The 25029-nt window shown below is 42.6% G+C and overlaps 1 protein-coding gene across 1 annotated transcript in view; it reads left to right on the top strand.

Moving 5' to 3' along the window:
- Positions 1-25029, top strand: part of LOC126485076 (uncharacterized) — a 320715-nt gene that overhangs the window by 237097 nt on the left and 58589 nt on the right. The window contains exons 4-5 of the mRNA XM_050108679.1: positions 3199-3318; positions 15038-15226. Of these exons, the coding sequence (XP_049964636.1) occupies positions 3199-3318; positions 15038-15226 (309 nt within the window). The remainder of the gene's footprint in view (positions 1-3198; positions 3319-15037; positions 15227-25029) is intronic.

The raw sequence follows: 25029 nt of genomic DNA, 5'->3' as shown, positions 1-25029 counted from the left end.
CTACCACATGATGTAGCAGAGCTCCGGGAGAGAACACGGGAAGCGACTGCCACAGTCGATGATGCCATGCTGGAACGGGTACAGCAAGATTTCTGTTACCGTATTCACGTCTGCCGGGTCACTCATGGTTCGCATATCGAATGTTTGTTAAAAAAAACAACAACCGGGGTTTCTCTTCAAAATGCAATATGTAAGACATCTGCACAATGTTTAGTTCTTGTGCAGTAAATAATTGAAAATATTCGCGGACTTTATGTACACCCTGTGTTCACAGCAGTAGGAACTGATATCCTTTATCCTTCACTCTTGATCCGTTCACCCACCCACTAAATAAGATGTCAGGAGTATCAGCCATTTTCAAATAATAAAATTTGTCGCTATCTTCAGTCCGAAGACTAGTGTGATGCAGCTCTCCATCCCACTCTATCCTGGGCAAGCCTCTTCATCTGAGTAACTACTGCAACCACATGCTTCTGAATCTGGCTCCTGCTTTGATCCCTTCGTCTCGCTCCACAATTTTTACCTTCCCACTGCCACACTGCCCTTAATATAAAATTTGTGATTCCTTGACAGCGGTGAAAGTTTCCTATCAACCTATCCCTTCCTTTAGCGAAGTTGTGCCACAAATTCCTTTTCTTTCCAATTATATTCATTACCTACTCATTAGCTACGTGATCTACCCATGTAATCCACAAAATTTTTCTAAAGCATCACATTTCAGAAGCTTCTGTTCTCTTCTTGTCTGTACAGCTTATCGTCACGGTTCAGGTCAGTACAAGCCTAAACTCCATAAAAATGCCACCAGGAAACTTCCTAACACCTAAATTTATGTTCAATGTTAATAAATTTTTCTTCTTCATATAAACTTTTCTTGCCACGGCCATTATACCTGTATCCTCTGTACTTCGCCCATCATAACTTATTTTGCTGCCCAAACAGCAAATCTCAGCTACTAATTCAGTGTTTCATTTCCTAATCTTATTACCTCAGTATCTCCGGATTTAATTCGACTCCATTCCATTACTCTTGTTTTGCTTTTGTTAATGTTCAACTTATATCCCTCTTTCAATATACTGTCCATTTTGTTAAGCTGTCCTTAGAAGTCCATTGCTGTCTCTGACAGAGTTGCAATGTCTTCGACAAACAGCAAAGTTTTTATTTCTTCTCGCAGAACAAATTCAATTTCATAGTTTCTCCTTCCTTTCTCTTTTCCTACTTAGCATACATACTGAGAAACATTAGGGACCAGTTACAAATCTGTCTCCCCCCTTTTCAGTCACTGCTTCCTTTCACGCCCACTAGCCTTTATAACTGGTCTCTAGTTTCTGTACAAGTTGTAAATAGCCTTTCATTCTCGGTGTTTTATTCTTGCTACCTCCAGTAATTTACAGTTTTTGTTTCAGTCAGCATTGTCAAAAGACTTCTCTAAGTCTACAAATGTAGAGTTGGTTTTCCTTGATCTATCTTCTAAGACGTGTCGTAGGGTCAGCATTGTCTCGTGTGTTCCAACACTATTCGGAATCCAAACTGATGTCATCCGAGGTCGGCTTCTTCCACTTCTTCCATTCTTCTGTAAATAATTCGTGTGAGTATTTTGCATCCATGACTTATGAAACTGATCGTTCGGAAATATTCACACCTGGCACCACCGGTTTCCTGCGGAACTGGAACTATTACATTCTTCTTTAAGTCTGTCTCATATTTCTTATATTCTGCCCATTGCCTGATCTCTCAAGGATATCAGCATTTGTGGGCGAAAGTTGGCTAATCCCAGGGTCTTGTTTAGAATGAGGTCTCTCAGCAAGTCTCACAATGTCATATCTCCTATCTCATCTTCATCTACTTTCTCTTCCCTTTCTACAACATTACTTTCAAGTTAATTTTCCCTGTAGAGCTTCTCTATATATTGAGATTTTTCACTCTGCAGCGGAGTGTGCGCTGATATGAAACTTCCTGGCGGATTAAAACTCTGTACATGATCGACACTCGAACTTGGGCCCTTTGCGTTTCTCGGGCAATTTCTCTACCATTTGAGCTACCCAAGCACGGTCCGGCACACAGTTTTAATCTGTCAGGAATTTTCTCTCTATATGTTCTTTCCACTTTCCTTTTCTCATGTTTCTATTCTTCCCATAGCTTCTCTTTTCTACAAAGTCCTTTTTAATTTTCCTATAGACAGCGTCTACCTTTTCCCTAGTAATACATGCTACTGTATACTTATTTGTACTCTAGCCACTCTTGCTTGGACTTTATCCACTTCCTGTCAGTCTTATTTTTAGACATTTGTATTCCCTGCTTCATCTGCTCCATTTTTATGTTTTCTCCGTTACTTACTTAAACACAACATCTCTTGTGATACCCAAGGATTTATACTAGGGATTGTCTTTTTACCTATTTTATCCTATGCTGCCTTCTCTCTTTCATCTCTCAAAGATACCAATTCGTCATCTAACTTATACATGCATGTACGAAGGAATATTACATCGTAATTCGGAATAACACAGCCAGTGCAGCGTCGTATTTATCCGCCGACACCGGGCAAGCGATTTTCAAGTAACGTATGGAAGTTTGAGTCCGACCGTGAGTCGTGATCAGATAGCCTGAGGGTGAGGCGACCGCTCGCGATAAACGGGAGCTCCGGTTTCGAACTCCGTTGCAGCACAAATTATCATTGTTGTCATTCTAGCATACAACTGATGATCTTCCATATTCGCAATGCGAATACGCTTTAAGTACATGTTTGTCTGATATCTCCACAGATACCCTTCCTTTGTGGTTGCATCTACGGTACGACAGCTATCTGTATCGTTGAGGCGTTCATGGAGCAGAAAAAAAATACAAAACAGGAACCACAAGCCGCAAATTGCGATGTTAAAAGCAGAAAATAGTGACGTGTATGAGGGCTGCCTGCAATAGCGGCTGAAACGTTGCTGGTTTTATCAAATAGCTCGGTGAAATACACAGAAGTATTTTACTGAAATTAAGCAGCGAATTCTTACGAATTCTGTATGTCTAACGGGAATAAATATCAGTCCCTCATTGTAGCATGTACTCTCCACAAAAAGTTTGCCCACTGGCTCCACCACCACACCCCTGCCAATACACCAGCACCATCTGCACTTAATATTGCAAGTTTCGGCTGCTACTGATGGCTGATGTAGATTGTGAGCTGTGAGTCAGACTGTGTGGTTCTTGCAGAGCATGCGTGTGAGGACTTCCGGTGCACGCGGGAGTTCTGCATCGACACGGACCTCGTCTGCGACGACGTCAACCACTGCGGCGACGCGTCGGACGAGGCCGGCAGCGCCGTCTGTCCACGTGAGTACACACCGACGTGACGTGCTGACCCGTCTTACTGTCCACGTGAGTACACACCGACGTGACGTGCTGACCCGTCTTACTGTCCACGTGAGTACACACCGACGTGACGTGCTGACCCGTCTTACTGTCCACGTGAGTACACACCGACGTGACGTGCTGACCCGTCTTACTGTCCACGTGAGTACACACCGACGTGACGTGCTGACCCGTCTTACTGTCCACGTGAGTACACACCGACGTGACGTGCTGGCCCGTCTTACTGTCCACGTGAGTACACACCGACGTGACGTGCTGACCCGTCTTACTGTCCACGTGAGTACACACCGACGTGACGTGCTGACCCGTCTTACTGTCCACGTGAGTACACACCGACGTGACGTGCTGACCCGTCTTACTGTCCACGTGAGTACACACCGACGTGACGTGCTGACCCGTCTTACTGTCCACGTGAGTACACACCGACGTGAAGTGCTGACCCGTCTTACTGTCCACGTGAGTACACACCGACGTGACGTGCTGACCCGTCTTACTGTCCACGTGAGTACACACCGACGTGACGTGCTGACCCGTCTTACTGTCCACGTGAGTACACACCGACGTGACGTGCTGACCCGTCTTACTGTCCACGTGAGTACACACCGACGTGACGTGCTGACCCGTCTTACTGTCCACGTGAGTACACACCGACGTGACGTGCTGACCCGTCTTACTGTCCACGTGAGTACACACCGACGTGACGTGCTGACCCGTCTTACTGTCCACGTGAGTACACACCGACGTGACGTGCTAACCCGTCCTACTGTCCAGTAATGAGACTAGCGTCCACCATCCAAATGACCACTCTTCTTGTTGACCCACACCTGCCCTTAATAACACGTATCTTCTAGCACACCAACAAACGTTTTCCCTGTGCGTAAGACGTATATCTGCCAAGCCACTGACCTACTTCCACAGCACTCTTAGACTACTGCGCCATTTACAAACTATTTCATTTGATTCAACGTATTGGTCGAACAGTAACCAGGATTCTACAGAGATCGTAGCAAATCATGTGTTTTAATAATAGTAACAACAACCTGAACCTATGGACAACAGACTAGACGCTAAAATGTTGCTTTTATATCTTAGCAAAACCATTGAGACTATCGACTTCGGTATTTTACTTGATAAGCTTCCAGCCTATATCTCTCTCCATGTGCTGTGCTCACACCTGACGTTTTCCGAATAACAGCACATGTTATTTTATTTTTTATTTTATTTTATTTAATTGTTCCGTGGGACCACATTAAGGAGAAGTCTCCATGGTCATGGAACGAGTCAATACATGAAATTATAACACGATTGTAGAAACAGATAAAATGAAATATAAGAAACATATTCAGGCGACACGTCATTAGTTTAAATAAAGAAAATCAAGAATGTAACATTGGAATTTGCTTAATTTTTTAGCTCTTCCAGGAGCTCCTCGACAGAATAGAAGGAGTGAGCCATGAGGAAACTCTTCAGTTTAGACTTAAAAGCGTTTGGGCTACTGCTAAGATTTTTGAGTTCGTGTGGTAGCTTATTGAAAATGGATGCAGCAGAATACTGCACTCCTTTCTGCACAAGAGTCAAGGAAGTGCATTCCACATGCAGATTTGATTTCTGCCTAGTATTAACTGAGTGAAAGCTGGTAACTCTTGGGAATAAGCTAATATTGCTAACAGCAAACGACATTAAAGAAAATATATACTGTGTGGGCAATGTCAGAATTCCCAGACTACTGAATAGGGATCGACAAGAGGTTCTCGAACTTACACCACACATAGTTCGAACAGCCCGTTTTTGAGCCAAAAATACCCTTTTTGAATCAGAAGAATTACCCCAAAAAATAATACCTTATGACATAAGCGTATGAAAATATGCGAAGTAGACTACTTTTCGTGTTGAAATGTCGCTTATTTCTGATACTGTTCTAATGGTAAATAAAGCAGCATTTAGTTTCTGAACAAGATCCTGAACATGGGCTTTCCACAACAGCTTACTATCTATCCGTACGCCTAGGAACTTGAACTGTTCCGTCTCACTTATAACATGCCCATTCTGTCTGATTAAAATATCAGTTCTTGTTGAATTGGGAGTTAGAAACTAAAATCTGAGTCTTACTGTGATTTAGCATCAAATTATTTTCCACAAGCCATGAACTTATTTCATGAACTACATTATTTGATAATGTTTCAATATTACACACAAGATCCTTCACTACCAAGCTGGTGTCATCAGCAAACAGAAATATTTTTGAATCACCTGTAATACTAGAAGGCATATCATTTATATAAATAAGAAACAGCAGTGGCCCCAGCACCGATCCTTGGGGAACGCCCCATTTAACAGTGCCCCATTGGGACTGAACATCATTACCACTCTCAATGTTGCGGAGAATTACCTTCTGCTTTCTGTTCTTAAAGTAAGAGGCGAACCAATTGTAAGCTACTCCCCTTACTCCATAATGTTCCAACTTCTGTAGTAATATTTTGTGGTCAACACAGTCAAAAGCCTTCGCTAAATCAAAGAAAACACCTAACGTTCGCAACCGTTTATTTAATCCGTCCAAAACCTCACAGAGAAAAGAGACTATAGCATTTTCAGTTGTTAAGCCATTTCTAAAACCAAATTGTACATTTGACAGCAAATTATGTGAATTTAAATGCGGCAGTAACCTTGTATATACAACCCTCTCGATAACTTTAGCAAACACCGATGGCATAGAAATAGGTCTATAATTATCAACATTATCCCTGCCTCCCTTTTTATAAAGTGGCTTCACTACCGAGTACTTTAATCAGTCAGGAAACCGACCACTCCTAAAGGAAAAGTTACAGATATGGCTAAGTTCTGGGCTAACATACATAGAACAATACATCAGTACTCTGCTAGATACCCCGTCATATCCATGAGAGTTCTTGGTATTTAGTGATTTAATTATTAACTCAATCTCCCTTTTGTCAGTATCATGGAGGAGCATTTCAGGTAACAGTCTCGGAACACTTTTTTCTACGAGCGCTATATGATTCCCTGTTGGGACTAGGTTTCTATTCAGTTCACCTGTTATATTCAGAAAGTAATTATTAAATACTGTACATATATGCGACTTATCAGTAACACGGACATTCCCACTACGCACTGATTCTATATCGTCGACCTGTCTCTGCAGACCAGCCACTTCCTTTACGACTGACCATATGGTTTTAATTTTATCCTGAGACTTAGCGATTCTATCTGCATACCACATACTTTTTGCCTTCCTAATAACTTTTTTAAGCACCTTACAATACTGTTTGTAATGGGCTACTGCATTTAGATTGTGACTGTTTGTAACGTTTTGATATAATTGCCACTTTGTTCTACAAGATATTCTTATACCTTTAGTCAGCCACCCAGGCTGCCTGTTTGTACTAATACCCTGTTTGGAACGTTCTAACGGAAAGCAACTTTCAAAGAGCACGAGAAAAGTCTTGAGGAAAGCATTATATTTATCGTCTACTGTATCAGCACTATAAACATCTTGCCACTCTTCTTCCTTGATAAGGTTTACAAAAGTCTCTACAGCAACTGGATCAGCTTTCCTAAAAAGTTGGTAGCTATATTTAACCTGTGTTGCAGCACAAAAATCTTTTAGACTTAAAATTTGTGCATCATGATCTGAAAGGCCATTCACCATTGCTAACAGAATGCCCTCCTAGTAATGACGAATGAACAAAAATATTGTCTATGGTTGTTCTACTGTTCCCTTGCACTCTCGTTGGAAAGAATACGGTTTGCATAAGATTATATGAATTAAGGAGGTCTACCAGCATCCTTTTCCTTGCACAATCACTTACACAATTTATATTGAAGTCACCACATATAACTAACTTTTTGTATTTCCTGTAAAGTGAACCAAGAACCTCCTCTAGCTTAAGCAAAAATGTTGTGAAATCGGAGTCTGGGGATCTATAAATAACAACAGTAAGAAGTTTAGCTCCACTAAATTTAAGCACACCTGCACAACATTCAAACACCTTTTAAGTGCAGTACTTTGAAACATCAATTGACTCAAATGGGATACCGATTTTCACATACATGGCTACTCCCCCACACCGCATAGAGCTCCTAGAAAAGCTGCCAGCCAACCTGTATCATGGTAAAGGAAGCCTCTGAATTATCTCCTTATTTAAGAAGTGTTCAGATATACCAATAATTTCAGAGTCGACATCTATAAGTAGTACACTAACTTTATCTCTAATGCCTTGTATGTTTTGATTAAATATACTAATTCCCTCATTAATCGGATACCTAAGCCTTGTCTAAAGTGGTTTCTTTGTTAGAGAGACTTCCCTTAAGCAGGAATACCTGTCAGCTGACTTCAATCTAAAAAAGATACAGCTCTAACACGCACAACTACCGGAATTTTGCCATGAGTGATCCCACCACCCCCACCTATGCTGTCACCTATAAGCTTTGCCAACCTCCCCTTTCCATACCTGTTGAGGTGCAGGCCATGTCTAGTGAAACCCGTCCTGCTGATAGACTCCACCGACACCACTGAAATGTGACTCATGCTTTCTGTCATTAGTGCACCCCCAAGTCTAATGTTATTACGCCTGACGGCTGTATTAAGATGAGGCCGATCGTGACGCTGAAACAGTTCCACGAAATGCACATTCGTGTTGCCAGTCTGAGTGGCTATCTTTTCCAGGTCACCATCTGTGTCATACTCCTCATCCCTGTCAATGCTATTACCAGCCCCACCCACAATCACTACCTGATCCTCTTTTGTAAAATTCCTACATACCCCCCCCCCCCCATGTTAAAAGTCACCTGAGCCAATCCTGCATTAGGCTGCATTAGGAATGACACAGTCTTAATGGGACAGTATCTGGCGGTCTTCAAGATTCCGTAGTAGGTCCAGTGTTCTCCTGTGCATCTGTGATCCTAGGTGCAAAACCAATCAACTTGAAGACGGCTGTTGTTAAAGTTAATGCTGACCTGCGTGCAAATTACGCACAGTATATGTGATTGAAACTCAGTCGATATCCAAAGGGTCTTGGTTGCTCATTAGACAGAAATTTGGATCCCTATGATCTATAATAATACGTGGGTCAATTATAAATTTCTCATCCTCAGCAAAGATTCTAGAAGTTGGAAACCCAAAGTGGTTTGAGCACATTACTAGGATTTGTAGGAAAGCATCAGTATGTCTCCATTGTCTACAACAATCCAAGAAGTTCTCCCATTTGAATTGAGAAAGAAACTTAAGGGAACGAGTGCACTTCTAACTGTTGTTTACAACAATGTTATAGTGCAAGGTATTACTCAGGAAAGCCCAGGGCATGTGTAAGTGGGTGGTGAGTGCCAGAATACGGTATGTTAATGACGTTCGACTTTTTGATCACTTTACTGTACTGACTACATGCAGACAAGAGCAGAGATTCCTCCATGCTATATGCTTTATCGTATTATCAACGTATCCGACTTTCAAGTCTCTCCTCCAAGTAACACAGAAGAAATACTCGTTCACACCATAGTAAAATATCAACTGTTCCACTGTATCATTCAGCCATCTTCTCTAAGTCTTTTTCGACTCGAGAATGTTCCCTCTCATTAGTTAACAGAACTCAGTAACATCTTCAGCTTTGGATGCCACTGATGAGTTCCACACTGCACAACACAATTGAAGGTTCACATTCCCGAAACAACGTAATTATTTCCCTTTATGACGTACAAGTTTAAAATTTGGCTCAAAGATTACTATAACCTCTCTCCGTAGTGATGAAAAAGTGTGCGGCGCTCTGCGACGTCACTCTGTGGTTCCTCGAAGCTTCGAACAGCAGAGTTTCGCCACACGCTAAAGAAAAGACCAGAGCTCAGACGCTCGTGTAAGATGTAAGGTGGCTTAATTTTGTCACGTTGGCACCAAATCCCAACCCAATTCTGCCCAACGCCACAGTGGGCGTATCACACGCTGGGACGTTCGTCGCACCCCCTCTTAGCCACATTTCACTCCTTTTATGACGTCTCCACGGTGGAGGTTAGCAACGCGACGGCCGAGGTTGAATTCACGCGGTCTTCTTCTGTGTGATCGAGGAAAACGTTTCAGACACACTGCCGCTCCGAATCAACAGGAAAATGTCGCAAGGGATGGCGTATAGGGAGTCAATGAAATCCCCTCCCCCCCTTAACCTTGAAGAGTTGATGACCACACATTTAGCGGTCGAAATCTTCAGTTCACAGTGCAGCGAGCAACAGTACGACGTCCTTGACAGTCTTCAACACTGCTGACACTCCATGACCATTTCAGCCCTTCTCTAAGGACATCATGCGCTACTGGATGTGATCGTATCCCTTTGGATTTCCGTATGACCGCAATTTTTTCTCTGGTGCACAGTGTGTGTCTATAAGGGACTACTCAAGACCACTCTACGAAATTCGAATACGATCCGAAGCAGCAAAGGTTGCCTCAGCTTTTTCAGCCCTCTTGTTTTTGTACTTCCTGTAGCGTGAATACAGAAGGATACGACATTAATACATGTGGGAATACAATGGCCCCTACCCCTGTGCTAAATTTTGCAGTATTGGTTCAAATGGATCTGAGCACTATGGGACTCAACTGCCGAGGTCATTAGTCCCCTAGAACTTAGGACTAGTTAAACCTAACTAACCTAAGGACATCACAAACATCCATGCCCGAGGCAGGATTCGAACCTGCGACCGTAGCGGCCTTACGGTTCCAGACTGCAGCGCCTTTAACCACACGGCCACTTCGGCCGGCTTTTGCAGTATTGTCAGTGGCACCGGCCTACGATTGTTGGGCACTTTAAAAAAGCGCATGCACAGAGAAAATCTACGAGAGGCCTGACCATTTGCTAGTACGCATACTGGAACGGAGAGGTGTCAAGTGGTTGCCTACCTGCAAACACCTAGGATTCTCGTCATGGCTTTTCTCTGACAGGCGCATTTTTAAAGTACTCAAGGAATGTGGGCGGCTGGCACTGAGGATGTCGCCGAACCGAAGGGTCTTAGATCACCGTTTTCTCTTTTATTCATGCATGTATCAATGTCACACACCTCCATGATAACGCCGCAGGAGGGCTCAGAAGAGGAGCCCCGAAGAAGGATAAGCACCGTTTGCTGCTTTGGATCAGGTTCAAATGTCATTGAATGTTTCCTTGTGGCTCCACACCGTACTCCAGAGAAATAACTGCGGTCGCACTGCGCTATGTGGAGTGCAATCACATTCATTGGGGATGCTGGCCTTGATGCTTTAGGGAAGGGTTGAAGCATTTGCGCAGTGTCAGCAGTTTTAAATATTGTCAAGACACCATCTCCTTGCTCATCGAACTGTCAGCTGTCGTTTTGGACTGCTAAATGTGTGGAAATCAAAGCCTCAAGTGAAAAAGTGGTTTCAGTGTAGCCCTTTATGACACTCCCTGAGGCCTTTTCATGTCAGTTCTGAGCGGAAGTGTGTCGCAAGTATTATACTCTGCCACACTCAAAAAAAAAACCGAGTCAATGCTGGGCGACGTGCTTTTAATACGCATAGTCCTCAAAAGACGGGGCAAAATGTGAGAAAGAGGAGGTACGATACCATTGCCATCGTTTGATACGACAATGGTGGCTCTGGGAAGAATTGTGATGAAATTTTACTGCCGATGTAACATCATTAACCCATCTTAAACCTCACATGAACTTCTGCGCTCTGGTCTTTTTTTCGCTTGTATCATCTTGCTGTTTCAAGAGTCACTGAACCTGCAGTTATATCGCAGGGTGCCACACTTTTGCCTCATTACAGAAGAAGATTGTAGATATCTTTAAGCCAAATTTTAAACTTACACATCGAAACTGGAAATTATTAACGGATTTCTAAAGAGTGAACCTTTAATTATGTTGCGTATTGTCTATTACTGAACGATATAATGGTTCCCAGAATAGGCTACGCAGCTCACTCCATGTAAAGGTGATGATCATAATGATGTTACTGAACATTTATCCCGGTACAAGGCACGCTGAACTAGTTATCTATGGCCTATCTAGTGACTTTCAGAGTAATAAAAATTTTATTTTCATTACTGGAGATGATTATTGATCTAATTTAAAAATTTAGTATTCTGTCAAGTTCTGTATTACAGTTATGCACAGTTTCTATGTCTTGAGGCAGTGTTACTCACTGCGTCAGTGACCAAGACTATGCGAGTATTTCTATCCGATATTTGAAAATGCGAACACATATGTGCTTGCTACAAACTTCACATATAACTTCAAACTTTAAGGAACCGTTTTTTGCTGATGCTCCACAAAAAACATGAAACAAACATTTTCGCCATTCACGCAATAGTACGGCACTACCAATCACAAGGTTTCATTGAGATACATGGAAACTAGATTTTGATTTTGCTTTTGCTTAAGACGAAGCACGAATTACTTAGACTGTACTCATACAGTGTTAATAGCACTTAACAACTTTCAACAAAATTTAATTGTAATTTCAAATCTTTGCTAAATTTCTTCTCCCTTACAAGCTTAACGCTAATATTTAACACATTCAACTCATTTGTAAAGGTGCCAGAAAGTTGAAGCTGTTTTATAAGTTGTATTTCGATTCTTCAGCGAATCGAGAGTTTACTATTATCTACTAAACCGACATTAACACTTGCGTTCATTCTTTACGTATCCCATACAATGTTTCCACTAGTCAGGTTCCAAACTTTAGCGTCAGATGTTTTCCATTTCCAAAAGCCGCTAGGTGGTGCAGTCCATCCGAATTTCTCTCCCCCACCCCTAACACGCTGTCTCATAAAATCTTATTTTTAGAAATAAATTTTGTTCCTTCTATTGCCACTATTTTTGTCATTACTATTGGCAATAGTAGTGTAGCTAGTACTCGTGTTATTACCTTTACTTCTTAGTCAGTACTATTCTTCTAACTGACATTAGATGCAAATCTTTTTTGAAACACTTTTAAATTTGATTACTTATTATTAGTAGGTATCATCAAAATTGTTATAGTTCTTCAAGTAATTGTAATATATGCATAAAACCCTGCTAAAATGTAAGAGAGTGCCTGAAGGCCCTCACCCAATGAGGTTAAATATGTAAATAGTAAAATAATTTTTTCGATGTTCCGAAGTAGGCTGGTACAACATTTTATTTTACAGTCGAATGAAGCACTTTAGTCAATGCAACTGTAAAAAAGTTATATCCGTCCGATAAGTAAGACTCCACTACAGTTTCTCAATTGTGATAGAGTATGGATGAATCGTATTTCACAGATTCATAACCGATCACAAAAACAGACTAGGGTTGAACTTTGACCAAAACTGATGCACGACGTTTTGCCCATTTGAAATGTTAGCAACTTAACTAATACCGAATGACAAAACTGCCACAGTGAAATTTAATTTAACCGTTCCTGGTCCCCGTGACTAGTACAACCGAGATTAGGCCTCGAATCGTTCCAGTCAAAGTGCATGCACAGCTTTGTGTCCATGAACTGTGGAACCATTTACAGTTTTCATAATTCCAACATGCTGGGTGTAGTGGACAGCAGTTCATTTTAAATAGTGAAGCAAAAAGAGACATCCAGAGTTGCAACCAAAATTATTGGTTATTTAGGTGGTAACCGGTTACGTGCTAGCTCGTTGTTCATAGCAACTGATGTTTGAAAAGTAATATGTCCGTCCAAAAAAGTATACAGTGGTACAGTTAAAAACAGCCCAACTCCCCTTTGAATGCGAATAAGGTAATTCGAATTCTGAAATAAACAGCTACAACAATGGACAGTTTTACACAATAATCGATTGTTAGCATTCTTCTGTCAGCATTTCAGTTTATTTCATCAGTAAAATTAGAAGTTTCTCTTTGCGATCTGCAAACTGATTTTCTCGATGGAAGAAAGAACTGAAATTTTATGGAAGTATATGTGAAGACAGGTTGGGTTGAGGATGCTCGTGAAATTTTCTGAGTCGGGTATGCAGACAGAGGACTACCAACAAAGAGCATTGCAGAGTCCATACAAAAACTGGTACACCTATGGATGTGTGCAAAGTATAAAACGATTAAGAATTCCTTCAGTTCGCATACCATAAGGTATTGCAGACATTCGCCAAATAATTATTCAGAGGTCAAAGAAGTCTACACGTAAATCGGCCCAACAGGCGCATGTAAGTAGGAGTAGTTGCCAGCGGATGTTGAAAAGCCTTAATTTGAAACCATATCGTGTGACGGTTGAGCTGCAATTACGGAAGGATGACGGTGAGAAAAGTGTAGATTATTGCAAGTCGCCTTCGAATAACATCAGCGATGGTCTGTTAGACAACCTTCCATATCATGAGTGATGAAGCACGGTTTCATCTTTCCGGTCATGCGAATTCCCGGAACACGAGGCAGTGGGCAACTGAGACCAGTAACATTGTGTGTCAGCACACACTCCACGATGAAAACATCGAATTTGCTGCTATGTATCAAAGACGCCCATCACTGGACCGATATTTTTTTATTCTACCATCTACACGGTTGTATATATAGATATGTGATACATTTTTTCCTCCACTCACTGAATATGAAATACAATACCGCTCTTTCCAGCAAGATGGGGTAACATGCCACACGTGTAAGGCATTGCTGGAACGAGTTCATCGTGTTTTCACTGAGGAACGAACTGTCAGGAAACATTTATGGCCACTACGTTCGTCGGATCTAATGACAAGTGATTTTTTCCTGTGGCAATACTTGAAGAGCAACGTCTACGAAAAAAATCCACACATAATACACGAACTAAAAGACATCACCAGCCGTGAAGTTGCCGTCGTCGATATCCTAACTTTACGCAGGGTGTATCTGAGCATGATTCCACGAGCACGGTTGCGTACTGATGCTGCAGGGGATCACTTACAGCATATTCGATAAATACGAACTTCACTATATTTTTCATTGTAAATACGTGGTGAGTCCATTTCGAATGGTTCAAATGGCTCTGAGCACTGTGGGACTTAACTTCTGAGGTCATCAGTCCCATAGAACTTAGAACTACTTAAACCTAACCAACCTAAGGACATCACACACAACCATGCCCTTGGCAGGGTTCGAACCTGAGACCGTAGCGGTCGCGCGGTTCCAGACTGTAGCGCCTAGAACCGCTCCACCACTCCGGCCGGCTCCATTTCAGCTCTTCATTTCTGTAATTTCTCTGAATTCACTTTATACTTACACGGGCTACTTTTATCTGTGCCACCAAGTACTAAATGAAATGGGACCATTCACACAGGTACCCACTTTATTTACTACTTTTTCTGGACGGACATTTTACTCGGAAATATTGGTTGGTATGAGAATGGGCATAGCACGAAACCGATCACCGTCTAAATAAACATCCGTTTTAGTTGCAGCTCTGGTTGCCTCTTTTAGCATCACAAGTACATTTTCATCAAACATTTTCTTCTTGGTGTCGCAATTTTCAGGTATAATGCAGAATTTTAATTTTGTATGGTAAAAAAATATGTCTGAAAACTAAAAATATCGAAAGTCGAAAAGAAATAAGAGACGGTGATGGTGAGGAGGGAGGGGGGGGGGGGGGGGGGGAACGGGGACGGCCGATAAGCCTGTGGCCCATGGCGGCGTCGCCTGCTTGTTGTGTGTGTGTGTGAGAGAGAGACGAGACACTGTGTGTGGTGCAGCGCTGGCGGCGCGCGGCGTGTTGCAGAGAGCGGGCCGCGCACCGTGCTGGGGCTGTCGCCGACGATGCTGGTGGTGGCGGCGGTGAGCGCGCTGCTGCTGCTGGCCGCCGCGGCCGCCGCGCTCGCCGTCTGCCTGTGCCGGCGCTCCCGGGGCCGCCGCGGGCCGCTGCCGTCCACGCCGCAGCCGCCGCCCACCACCAACACCTCCTTCCCGTGTAAGGCTGCACTCCACAACTCCACGCTCCGGCCGCTCCGCTCTGCTGCAGTCCTCTAGAGCTTACTGGCATTAGTCCTGGGATCTATTGGACGTCTCGGGTACTGGTGCTGTGTGTGAGAAACGTAATGAGAGTGACGACACTCTGAGCGATCTGGCAACGCTGTGTTGTTCTACTTGTGCAGACCAGTGTGTTCATCCCTTCCAGATGTTCAGTCCGAGTTTCAGCTCCGTACAGCCATCACGTGACTTTAGAGTGCGCTATCAGTGGTGTTTCTGTTGCCTGTTAACAGAATGGAACACTACTAAAGTTTCTTACTAGTCATAGAGTATGGGTAAGTTGTTTTTCACAGATTCGTAACCGATCACAAAACAGACTGAGGTTGAACTTTGACCGAAACTGATGCACGACTATATGGCTAACTGAAGTTTTAGCAACTTAAGCTGCTTACTAATGCCGAATCATCAAAACTGCCAAAGTGAAATTTAACTTAACCATTCCCACTGTCCGTGAATAGTATAACCGAAATGAGGCCTCGAATCCTTCCGGTCAAATTGCAGGAACAGTCTTGTAAATCTAATCATTTGTTTATTATCATGTCCCTGAACTCTGGAACCAACATTAGAGCAACATTACGCCACCAAGTTTTGTGTTAAACTTGAGGAATATGCGAGTGTAGCCTTACAAAAATTCGAACAGATCTATGGGGAACATTCCTCATCGAGAGCCAAGTTTTTCGCTGGAACTAATCATTTTGGAAGGCGGAGAACGAGTTGATGATGAACCTCTCTCATGGAGACCTTCAACTTCAAAAACCGACGAAAACGTCGAACGTGTGCGTGCTCTGGTGAGATCACACCGCCAGGAACAAGTGTTTTACAAAGATGTCCTCCGAAGTCTCAGGAAAATGAATAATTGACTGAGACTGGACATTGCAGACAAGTGGATGCTGCATTTCGACAACGCCCCTTGTCTTATGGCCATTTACATAATGAAATTTTTTACCTCAAAAGTTATTTCTGTTGTTCCACAGCCCACAATTGACCTGATGTGAAGTATTGTGGCTTTTTTATTTTCACATTATTGAAAAATATCTTAAAAGGGCATCATTTAGGGACTCTGGCGAAAATTCGAGAGAATAAGACCGACATGTTGAAGGCCCTACTAGCTGAACCCTTTCAGCCATTCTGCTTAGATTTGGAAGAACTGCTCTGTCAATGTATAGCTGCCGAATGGAACTACTTAAAAAAGTATCATAACTTTTCTCAATCACCTAACATACAACAGTGAACTTCTGTTAGCACCACACTTGGCGTGTCGAAGTATTAATTTCTCTAACTCTCTTATAATGAAGTTGTCCGAGAGGCAGCGGAGAACAGATTAACGTTAGAATTAGTGCAGTTCACGAGAGGGTGCAGCTAATTTACTGACAGATCTGTCCTCTATTTTAACTGACAATGTCACGAATATATTGCGACTTTTAAGGCTCTGACTACTGTTCGACTTGTTCTCTAAATTTCTGGGGAGAAGTTTTTAATTTGTTCTCAGGGTGTCTAGGTAATCTATGTTTTTTGTAAGAGATCAGCCAGCCCCATATTCCTGCGTAATTATTTTTGCTGTCCTCTTCTATTGCTTACTTACTTACTTGGCAGTTTACAACATCTAATCGTATTTGTACTACCTTACAGGTTGTGAGTCAGTGTGATTGTGCCGGTGACCGTGACTGAAGTTGGAAGACAGTGTAATTATGTAGGACTTACTCGTCCTTGTTTCAGAACATTTTAGACGTTTTCACGACATTCATTTCTACTAAGCCCCGTCAGGGCGATGATAATCGCTCGGCATTGGACGCCCATAAACCACCAAGACACACACACACACACACACACACACACACACACACACACTAGGAGTAACAATATAATTTTAGTTATCACATCGACAAAATTCATACTGCAACCACGAAGGTTGTCTACATATTCACCCATTAATGTGCCTCATATTTCCCAACGATCGGTGACTATCGGAGATCTAGGTTGAAGGAGTCTATGCTTCCTACTGAACGAACGTCTTACCTGGAAAATCTCGTCGTCTACCTGGTAATGCCTTTCGCGCAATCGTTTCGATCTCCAGGAGCAGAGTGAGAAGTCCGTGAGTTGCGTGTGAGGAGAATAAGGAGGGGGCAAGAGGTTGGCCAAATTTGATCCATGCAAGTAATATGTGCAATTGTGTCCTACGCTTCACTTTTACTGCTTCAATTAACTTCGTCAAACAGATTTCAGTAAAGTGCTCATGTGAGGCTTTTGCACATTACGAATATAATTCGTTAGTACCACAACATGGCAGTTCTAAAATGCACTCGGCATAATCTTGCCCGATGATGACTGGGCTTTTGCCTTTTCAGGCGATAGTGAATCTACATGTTCCCTTCTACTTGCTTTGCTGCTTTGTCTGGAGGACACAGGAAAACACACAGCTGACGCCCGTTGTGGTTAGTGCCCAAAGAGGTCATTTGCATCGGCTTGACGCAGCTGCAACATTACCGTTGCAGGTTCGGCTCTGAGGAAGCTGTGACTGTTTGTGAGTGGTGTCGAAATGCCCAAGCAGCTACCTTTGCCATGTTCAGAATGTTGTGCAGGACGTAGGAGCCTGGCCTTTGACTGAGTTACTTTTTCCACTATCGTCGCGGTTGTGACTCGACGGTCTTAGAGCACCAGGGCCTCCACTTGTCTCGCGATTCCCAGTTGATCACAGAAATATGATCTGTCCTTTTGGTCATCAGCCAGACTTGTTTGATCACACTGTAGGCGCCTGAACCACTTAACCATTGTGTCCTATGAAGGTGAATTGTTTCCATATAATTGCACCAACGCAGCATGAACTGTTGAAGGGTGCTCCCCTTGAAATGCAGAAAACGAATTACTTCACGGTACTGCACCGTGCCATCTCTTTTCGGCCTCTCTAGAGGCGTGCTATGATGCTGTGCCGAGAGGATTTCATTGCGTGTCAGCACTACAGACACGTACCTGCGAACCACCCAAAAACTGATTATCCAGCATTATATTTTCGTAGTGGTAGTTAAAACCTGAGAACGAGCTCCTCGTATGCCTATAACAGCCATCATGTCTATGGACTATTCATTATATAGCGTCAGTTAGGCGTTTTTTCTTGTAGAGTCACTAGTGCTCATGTTCCCTGATAAAATAATACAAGATACATAAATCCTACAATGCGCAACGGCATTAAAGGACCAGTTTTTCAAAACACATAATTCCCTCCCATTGTGACGCAGAAGTTTGAAATTCTGGTCAAAGATGCCTACAACCTTCTGCTGTCCGTCTGAGTTCAGCATTAATTTTAGTGGCACCCACCACCATTTATTGTGAGTTTTACAAATGTACTCTTACAGAGAAAATCTCCGAGGTGCTGTTAGGCGCATGGAAGTAGGCAACCACGTGATACAACTACCTTCCTGCAGGCGCCTTGCACTACTGCCAAGGTTTTCTCTGTAAAGTCACATTTTTAAAAGTCTCAGTAAATCTGACACGAGAAAATAAAGAAAGTACAGTTATTAAACGAAGCAATACACAGCCGCACCATACACATGGAGATCTCGCCTGGCACACCTTATTCGAAGGTAGAGTCACAGTGATATCCTCATGAGATTTTTAAGATAAGGAAAGAAAGGTTTTCTCTGTAAAGTCACATTTTTAAAAGTCTCAGTAAATCTGAGGGGAGAGGGCTGCCACCAAAGTTATTGCTGAGCTGGGAGGTCCTTTGCCGTTTTATTCACGCATATATCAGTGTCACACCCCTCTGTGATCACACCAAACAAGGGCGTCGAACAGAAGCACTGAAGAAGCATATGACCCGTTTGCTGCATCCGATCACGTTCACGTTTCGCCGAATGGTTTTGCGCGGTCCCGAGTGGTTCCATCCGGTACGCCAGAGCAAAAATTACAGTCACACTGCACTCCAGAAGGGTGAGACCACATTCAACGGGGGGAAAGGGGGAGCTAGTCCACTATGTCATTAGAGAAGAGTTGAATCGTCAGGGAGATGTCAGTAGTATCAAAGATTGTCAAGAAAGTCCTCCTGTTGCTCAAAGCACTGCAAATTGTCGTTTCCGACCGCTAAAATGGTCTGAATCAACATCCCAAGAGGATGGATAGTTTCATTGGTGCCATTTTTGTCACACCCTGAGGTCTTTTCGTGTCGATTCTGTGTAGCGGTGTGTGTGAAATGTTTTTGCCGGTCAGTCATCAGAAAACCGCTGGGCGTCGTGCTTTTGATGTCTAGCAAACAGGCGTCGAATGAAGAGGTGAAATGTGGGCAAGACGTAGTGTGAGGAACTTCCCATAGCGTGACACGTCCAAGGCGGTTTTCCGCAGAATTGCGGTGAACTGTGGTGCTAATGGGATATCATTAACACGTTGTACATTTTGAGCCCTGGCCTTGTTTTTCTCACGTGTTGACGCCTTCCTACTGGGAGCGTCGTCGGCACGGGTGTGGCGTCGCAGGGCGCCACTAGAGAGAATGGTTGTAGGCATCTGTGAGCCAAACTCCAAACTTAGGCTTCGTAACGGCAGACAGTAATGTGGTTTCGAAACATTTATAATTCAACTTTGTTGTACTATTGTATTTACGTTAGTTAATCTGCAATCACTATGATTCTATAAGCTTTCGCGGAAGACACAATATTCCTTCATTTTTAGGGTGTACATCAGGGACAGTAATACTTCTTCGTCTGATATTTCGACAGTAATCCTACCTCTTGAAGGTGAGTCGGTGACAGAGTTGTGAGTCTCAGGCATGCTTGTTATACCCTGAAACGTTAAAAACACGCGAAAGGAAGCTAAACTGTAGGGTGAAATGCCTATGCATCACAGATAAGTCAGGCAGCACAACAGCACCGGTCATAGACGAAACTGATGCGTAGAAAGTGGACATGCAGCAAGAGTGGAATTTAAACAAAAACAGTGTGGATAATGTTAAATAGGGAAGACTACACATACTGCATAAAAAAGGTGCCGTCTTCTACAGCCTAACAAATCTGCGTATTTCAACTGATTATTCCAGAAATTACGCATAAGCTAAGATTTTGGCCACAGTCCTATCCTAATGGGATTCACTGTTCAAGGAAGCTGTGGAAATATACGCGGTAAACAGCCTGCTCAATCGAGACGAGAGTTTCCATCTCGACAGTTGATGGCTCCTCTGATTTCACTGCACCGCCCTGAAAAAAGTTTTGCATTCTGAATCTTCTCACGTTAGCGTTCCGACAGTTGACACTGATTTTGATGATTGACTACGTATTTAATTAACTTTTTATACCTGGGATTCACAGTCATGTAGAACTTTATAAAATACGTCATATTTACGCCAGTGAATGTAACACTTTCATTATTTCACCATTGCAATTTCGGCCTTAGGTCATTATCAAGTGAAGATGTTATAGCTATTACGCCATGTCAGCTCATTGTAGGTTGACAAGGCCTGATAGCCTAAGGCCGAAACTGCAGTCATGAAATAAATGTAGTGTCACAGTCAATGGCGTAAATATGATGTCTTTTATAAAGACTACGTATTTGTCCTATATTTGCTTACATCCTGCTGGTGCGACATTTTCATTTTTGACTAATAAATTTTATATTTAGATTCAATGTTCTATTGGCGTATTAGCTGTAACACATATGCTGTTCACTCCATAATGTAGCTTTCTATGGTTTATACATAGGCACGTTTTGACACTTGCAAGTCAGTCATTGATTCACCTCGAAGATGGTTGTAAGGTTCACATCCTGGCTAGACGCCCAAAATATGATGGAAAATTATCGTTAGTTTGTTGCCCAATTGCGAGGGTGTTCATTATCATATGTATCTTTCAACAGATGTGAAAAGTGTATTCAGTAATTTTCTTGTCAAAAACAAGTACTGATGAGTAAATGCTTTTCGGCGACATTTTTTCTGGTGACTTATCTGCAAATGTGTAACGAAATGAGGACAGATGCTCAGCCAGAGGACATACGCGACGTAAGTTAGCAGCAAGATATCACCGAAAAACGTTCTGTTTGTACGGAGATGAGATCATTAGAAAATTTTGTGAAATGCAGGAAGACTTGTGTAGGCTGGCGTAATATTGCAAAGAGTGGCAGCTGATTTGTAACATAAACTTATCTCTTTCACAGGTAAAAAGATACAATGTGTTTTGACACACAATCCTCGATAAATCAGTGGAATCAGGTAAAACCCCGAAATATTTAGTGCTACTCATCCGAAGTGGTTCATGGTGATGGTTCCTGTAGTCATGTCCTAGTTCATGAACAACGGGCAACATATGAATGGCCAAGTAAGTGGTCCCGACAGTCGGGATACCAGTTACTTTGGAATAAGGCTGGGCATCTCGAACATATTCTGAGTCGTGGTCACCTTTGTGTTCATACGGCAAAGACTACCAAATCCACCGGTTAGTCCCTCAACCGTTAGGGGTAAAACCTAATGGGACTCGGGGCAAGTAAGGCTAGCAACCTGCTTCCCTGGTACTTTAAATATGATAGTGGCAACAATCAGAGCAAAATGCCTCGGACCTTTGGAGGTGACGGAGTCCCACCTCTAACTGACAAACCAGGGACTCCTAAGATACGACTTGGCAAACAAATGGTAATAAGATGGGGAGCTATTAATATCAATGGGGGCTACTCTGGGAAGAAGGTAGAGCTGGCAGAGGCTGCAAGTAAGATAGCGCTGGACGTTTTAGCTGTTAGTGACATTCGGGTAAGGGGTGAGAAAGAAGAGGAAGTGGGAGAATACAAGGTCTACCTGTAAGGAGTCAAAACAGGAATAGCACAATGGGGTGTAGGGCTTTACATCAGGAAAGGAATGGAACCTGACGTAGTTGCAATAAGGTATGTAAACGAACGACTGATGTGGATGGATTTGACAGTGTCTAGCAAGAAAATTAGGATTGTGTCAGTATATTCGCATTGTGAAGGGACAGATCAAGATAAGATGGATAGTTTTTATGAGGCACTCAGTGATGTAGTTGTTAGAGTAAAGGACAAGGACAGTGTTCTGTTCATGGGTGATTTTAACACCAGGATTGGAAATCGAACAGAAGGGTCAGAAGGGTATGAAAAGGTTATGGGCAAATTTGGAGAGGATACGGAGGCCAACAGGAACGGGAAACAACTCTTGGATTTCTGTGCCAGTATGGGCTTAGTAATCTCAAACTCCTTTTTTAAACATAAGAACATTCACCGGTATACTCGGGAAGGCAGGGGAACCAGATCTGTCATTGACTATATAATAACAGATCAGGAATTCAGGAAGGCTGTGAGGGACACACGTGTATTCAGGGGATTCTTTGATGACACTGATCATTATTTAATCTGCAGTGAAATTGGGATTGTGAGGCCGAAAGTGCAGGTGGTCAGGTCCATATGTAGGAGGATAAGAGTGGAGAAACTTCAGGATAAGGAAATCAGGCACAAGTACATAACAGCGATCTCAGAAAGGTACCAGTTAGTTGAGTGTAGTCAATTACAGGCATTGGAAAAGGAATGGACAAGGTACAGGGACACAGTACTAGAAGTGGCTAAAGAATGTCTTGGTACAGTAGTGTGTAAAAGTAGGATGAAGCAAACAGCGTGGTGGAATGACACAGTCAAGGCAGCTTGTAAAAGGAAAATGAAGGCGTATCAAAAATGGCTACATGCTAGAACCCAGGTAGACAGAGAAATTTATGTTGAAGAAAGAAACAAAGCCAAACAGATAGTTGCAGCATCCAAGAAGAAATCTTGGGAAGACTTTGGAAACAGGTTGGAGACTATGGGTCATGCTGCTGGAAAACCATTCTGGAGTGTAATTAGCAGTCTTCGAAAGGGAGGTAAGAAGGAAATGACAAGTATTTTTGACAGGTCAGGAAAACTGCTGGTGAATCCTGTGGGTGCCTTGGGCAGATGGAGGGAATATTTTGAAGAGTTGCTCAATGTAGGTGAAAATACGATCAGTAATGTTTCAGATTTCGAGGTAGAATGGGATAGGAATGATGATGGAAGTAGGATCACATTTGAGGAAGTGGAGAAAATGGTCTATAGATTGCAGTGCAATAAAGCAGCTGGGGTGGATGAAATTAAGTCGGAACTCATCAAATACAGTGGAATTTCAGGTCTTAAATGGCTACACAGGGTAATTGAAATAGCCTGGGAGTCGGGACAGGCTCCATCAGACTGGACAAAAGCAGTAATCACACCAATCTTTAAACATGGAAACAGAAAAGATTGTAACAACTACAGAGGTATCTCTTTAATCAGCGTTGTGGGTAAAATCTTCTCAGATATTGTTGAAAGGAAAGTGCGGGTATTAGTTGAGGACAAATCGGATGAAAATCAGTGTGGGTTTAGGCCTCTTAGAGGTTGTGAGGACCAGATCTTTAGCTTACGGCAAATAATGGAGAAGTGTTATGAGTGGAACAGGGAATTGTATCTATGCTTTATAGATCTAGAAAAGGCATATGACCGGGTTCCTAGGAGGACATTATCGTCTGTTCTACGAGATTATGGAATAGGAGGCAAACTTTTACAAGCAATTAAAGGTCTTTACATGGATAGTCAGGCAGCAGTTAGAGTTGACGGTAAATTGAGTTCATGGTTCAGAGTAGTTTCAGGGTTTAGACAAGGCTGCAACCTGTCTCCACTGTTGTTTATATTATTTATGGATCAAATGTTGAAGTCAGTAGAGTGGCTTGGTGAGATTAAGATATGTGAACACAAAATAAGCAGTCTTGCATATGCAGATGACTTAGTTGTGATGGCAGATTCGATTGAAAGTTTGCAAAGTAATATTTCAGAGCTAGATCAGAAATGTAAGGACTATAGTATGAAGATTAGCATCTCCTAAACGAAAGTAATGTCAGTGGGAAGGAAATATAAACGGATTGAGTGCCAAATAGGCGGAACAAAGTTAGAACTGGTGGACGGTTTCAAGTACTTAGGATGCATATTCTCACAGGATGGCAACATAGTGAAAGAAGTGGAAGCGAGGTGTAGCAAAGCTAATGCAGTGAGCGCCCAGCTACGATCTACTCTCTTCTGCAAGAAGGAAGTCATTACCAAGACTAAGTTATCTGTGTACCGTTAAATCTTTCGACCAACTTTGTTGTATGGGAGCGAAAGCTGGGTGGATTCAGGTTACCTTGTCAACAAGGTTGACGTTACGGATATGAAAGTAGCTAGGATGATTGCAGGTACTAGTAGATGAGAACAATGGCAGGAGGGTGTCCACAGTGAGGAAATCAAAGAAAAATTGGGAATGAACTCTATAGATGTAGCAGTCAAGGCGAACAGGCTTAGATGGTGGGGTCATGTTACACGCAGGGGAGAAGCAAGGTTACCCAAAAGACTCATGGGTTCAGCAGTAGAGGGTAGGAGGAGTCGGGGCAGACGAAGGAGAAGGTACCTGGATTCGGTTAAGAATGATTTTGAAGTAATAGGTTTAACATCAGAAGAGGCACCAATGTTAGCACTGAATAGGGGATCATGGAGGAATTTTATAAGGGGGCTATGCTCCAGACTGAACGCTGAAAGGCATAATCAGTCTTAAATGATGATGGTGATGATGATGATGATGACTCATCCGAAGTTGTTTAAGGTGAAACATCTGCATAAAGGTGGAGACCTGCTGATTACTGTCAGAAATCCTCTGGAAGAATGCAGAGGAAATATAATATATTCATAAAATAGTTCGTTTAGAGAATGTTGTTCCAACTAGTTACTGAGTATTGCTAATCAGAGTGGGGCGATCAA

Source organism: Schistocerca serialis, chromosome 6 (genome assembly GCF_023864345.2).
Source record: "Schistocerca serialis cubense isolate TAMUIC-IGC-003099 chromosome 6, iqSchSeri2.2, whole genome shotgun sequence".
NCBI classification, from domain to species: Eukaryota; Metazoa; Arthropoda; class Insecta; order Orthoptera; family Acrididae; genus Schistocerca; species Schistocerca serialis.
This window is presented reverse-complemented; position numbering and strand designations above follow the sequence as displayed.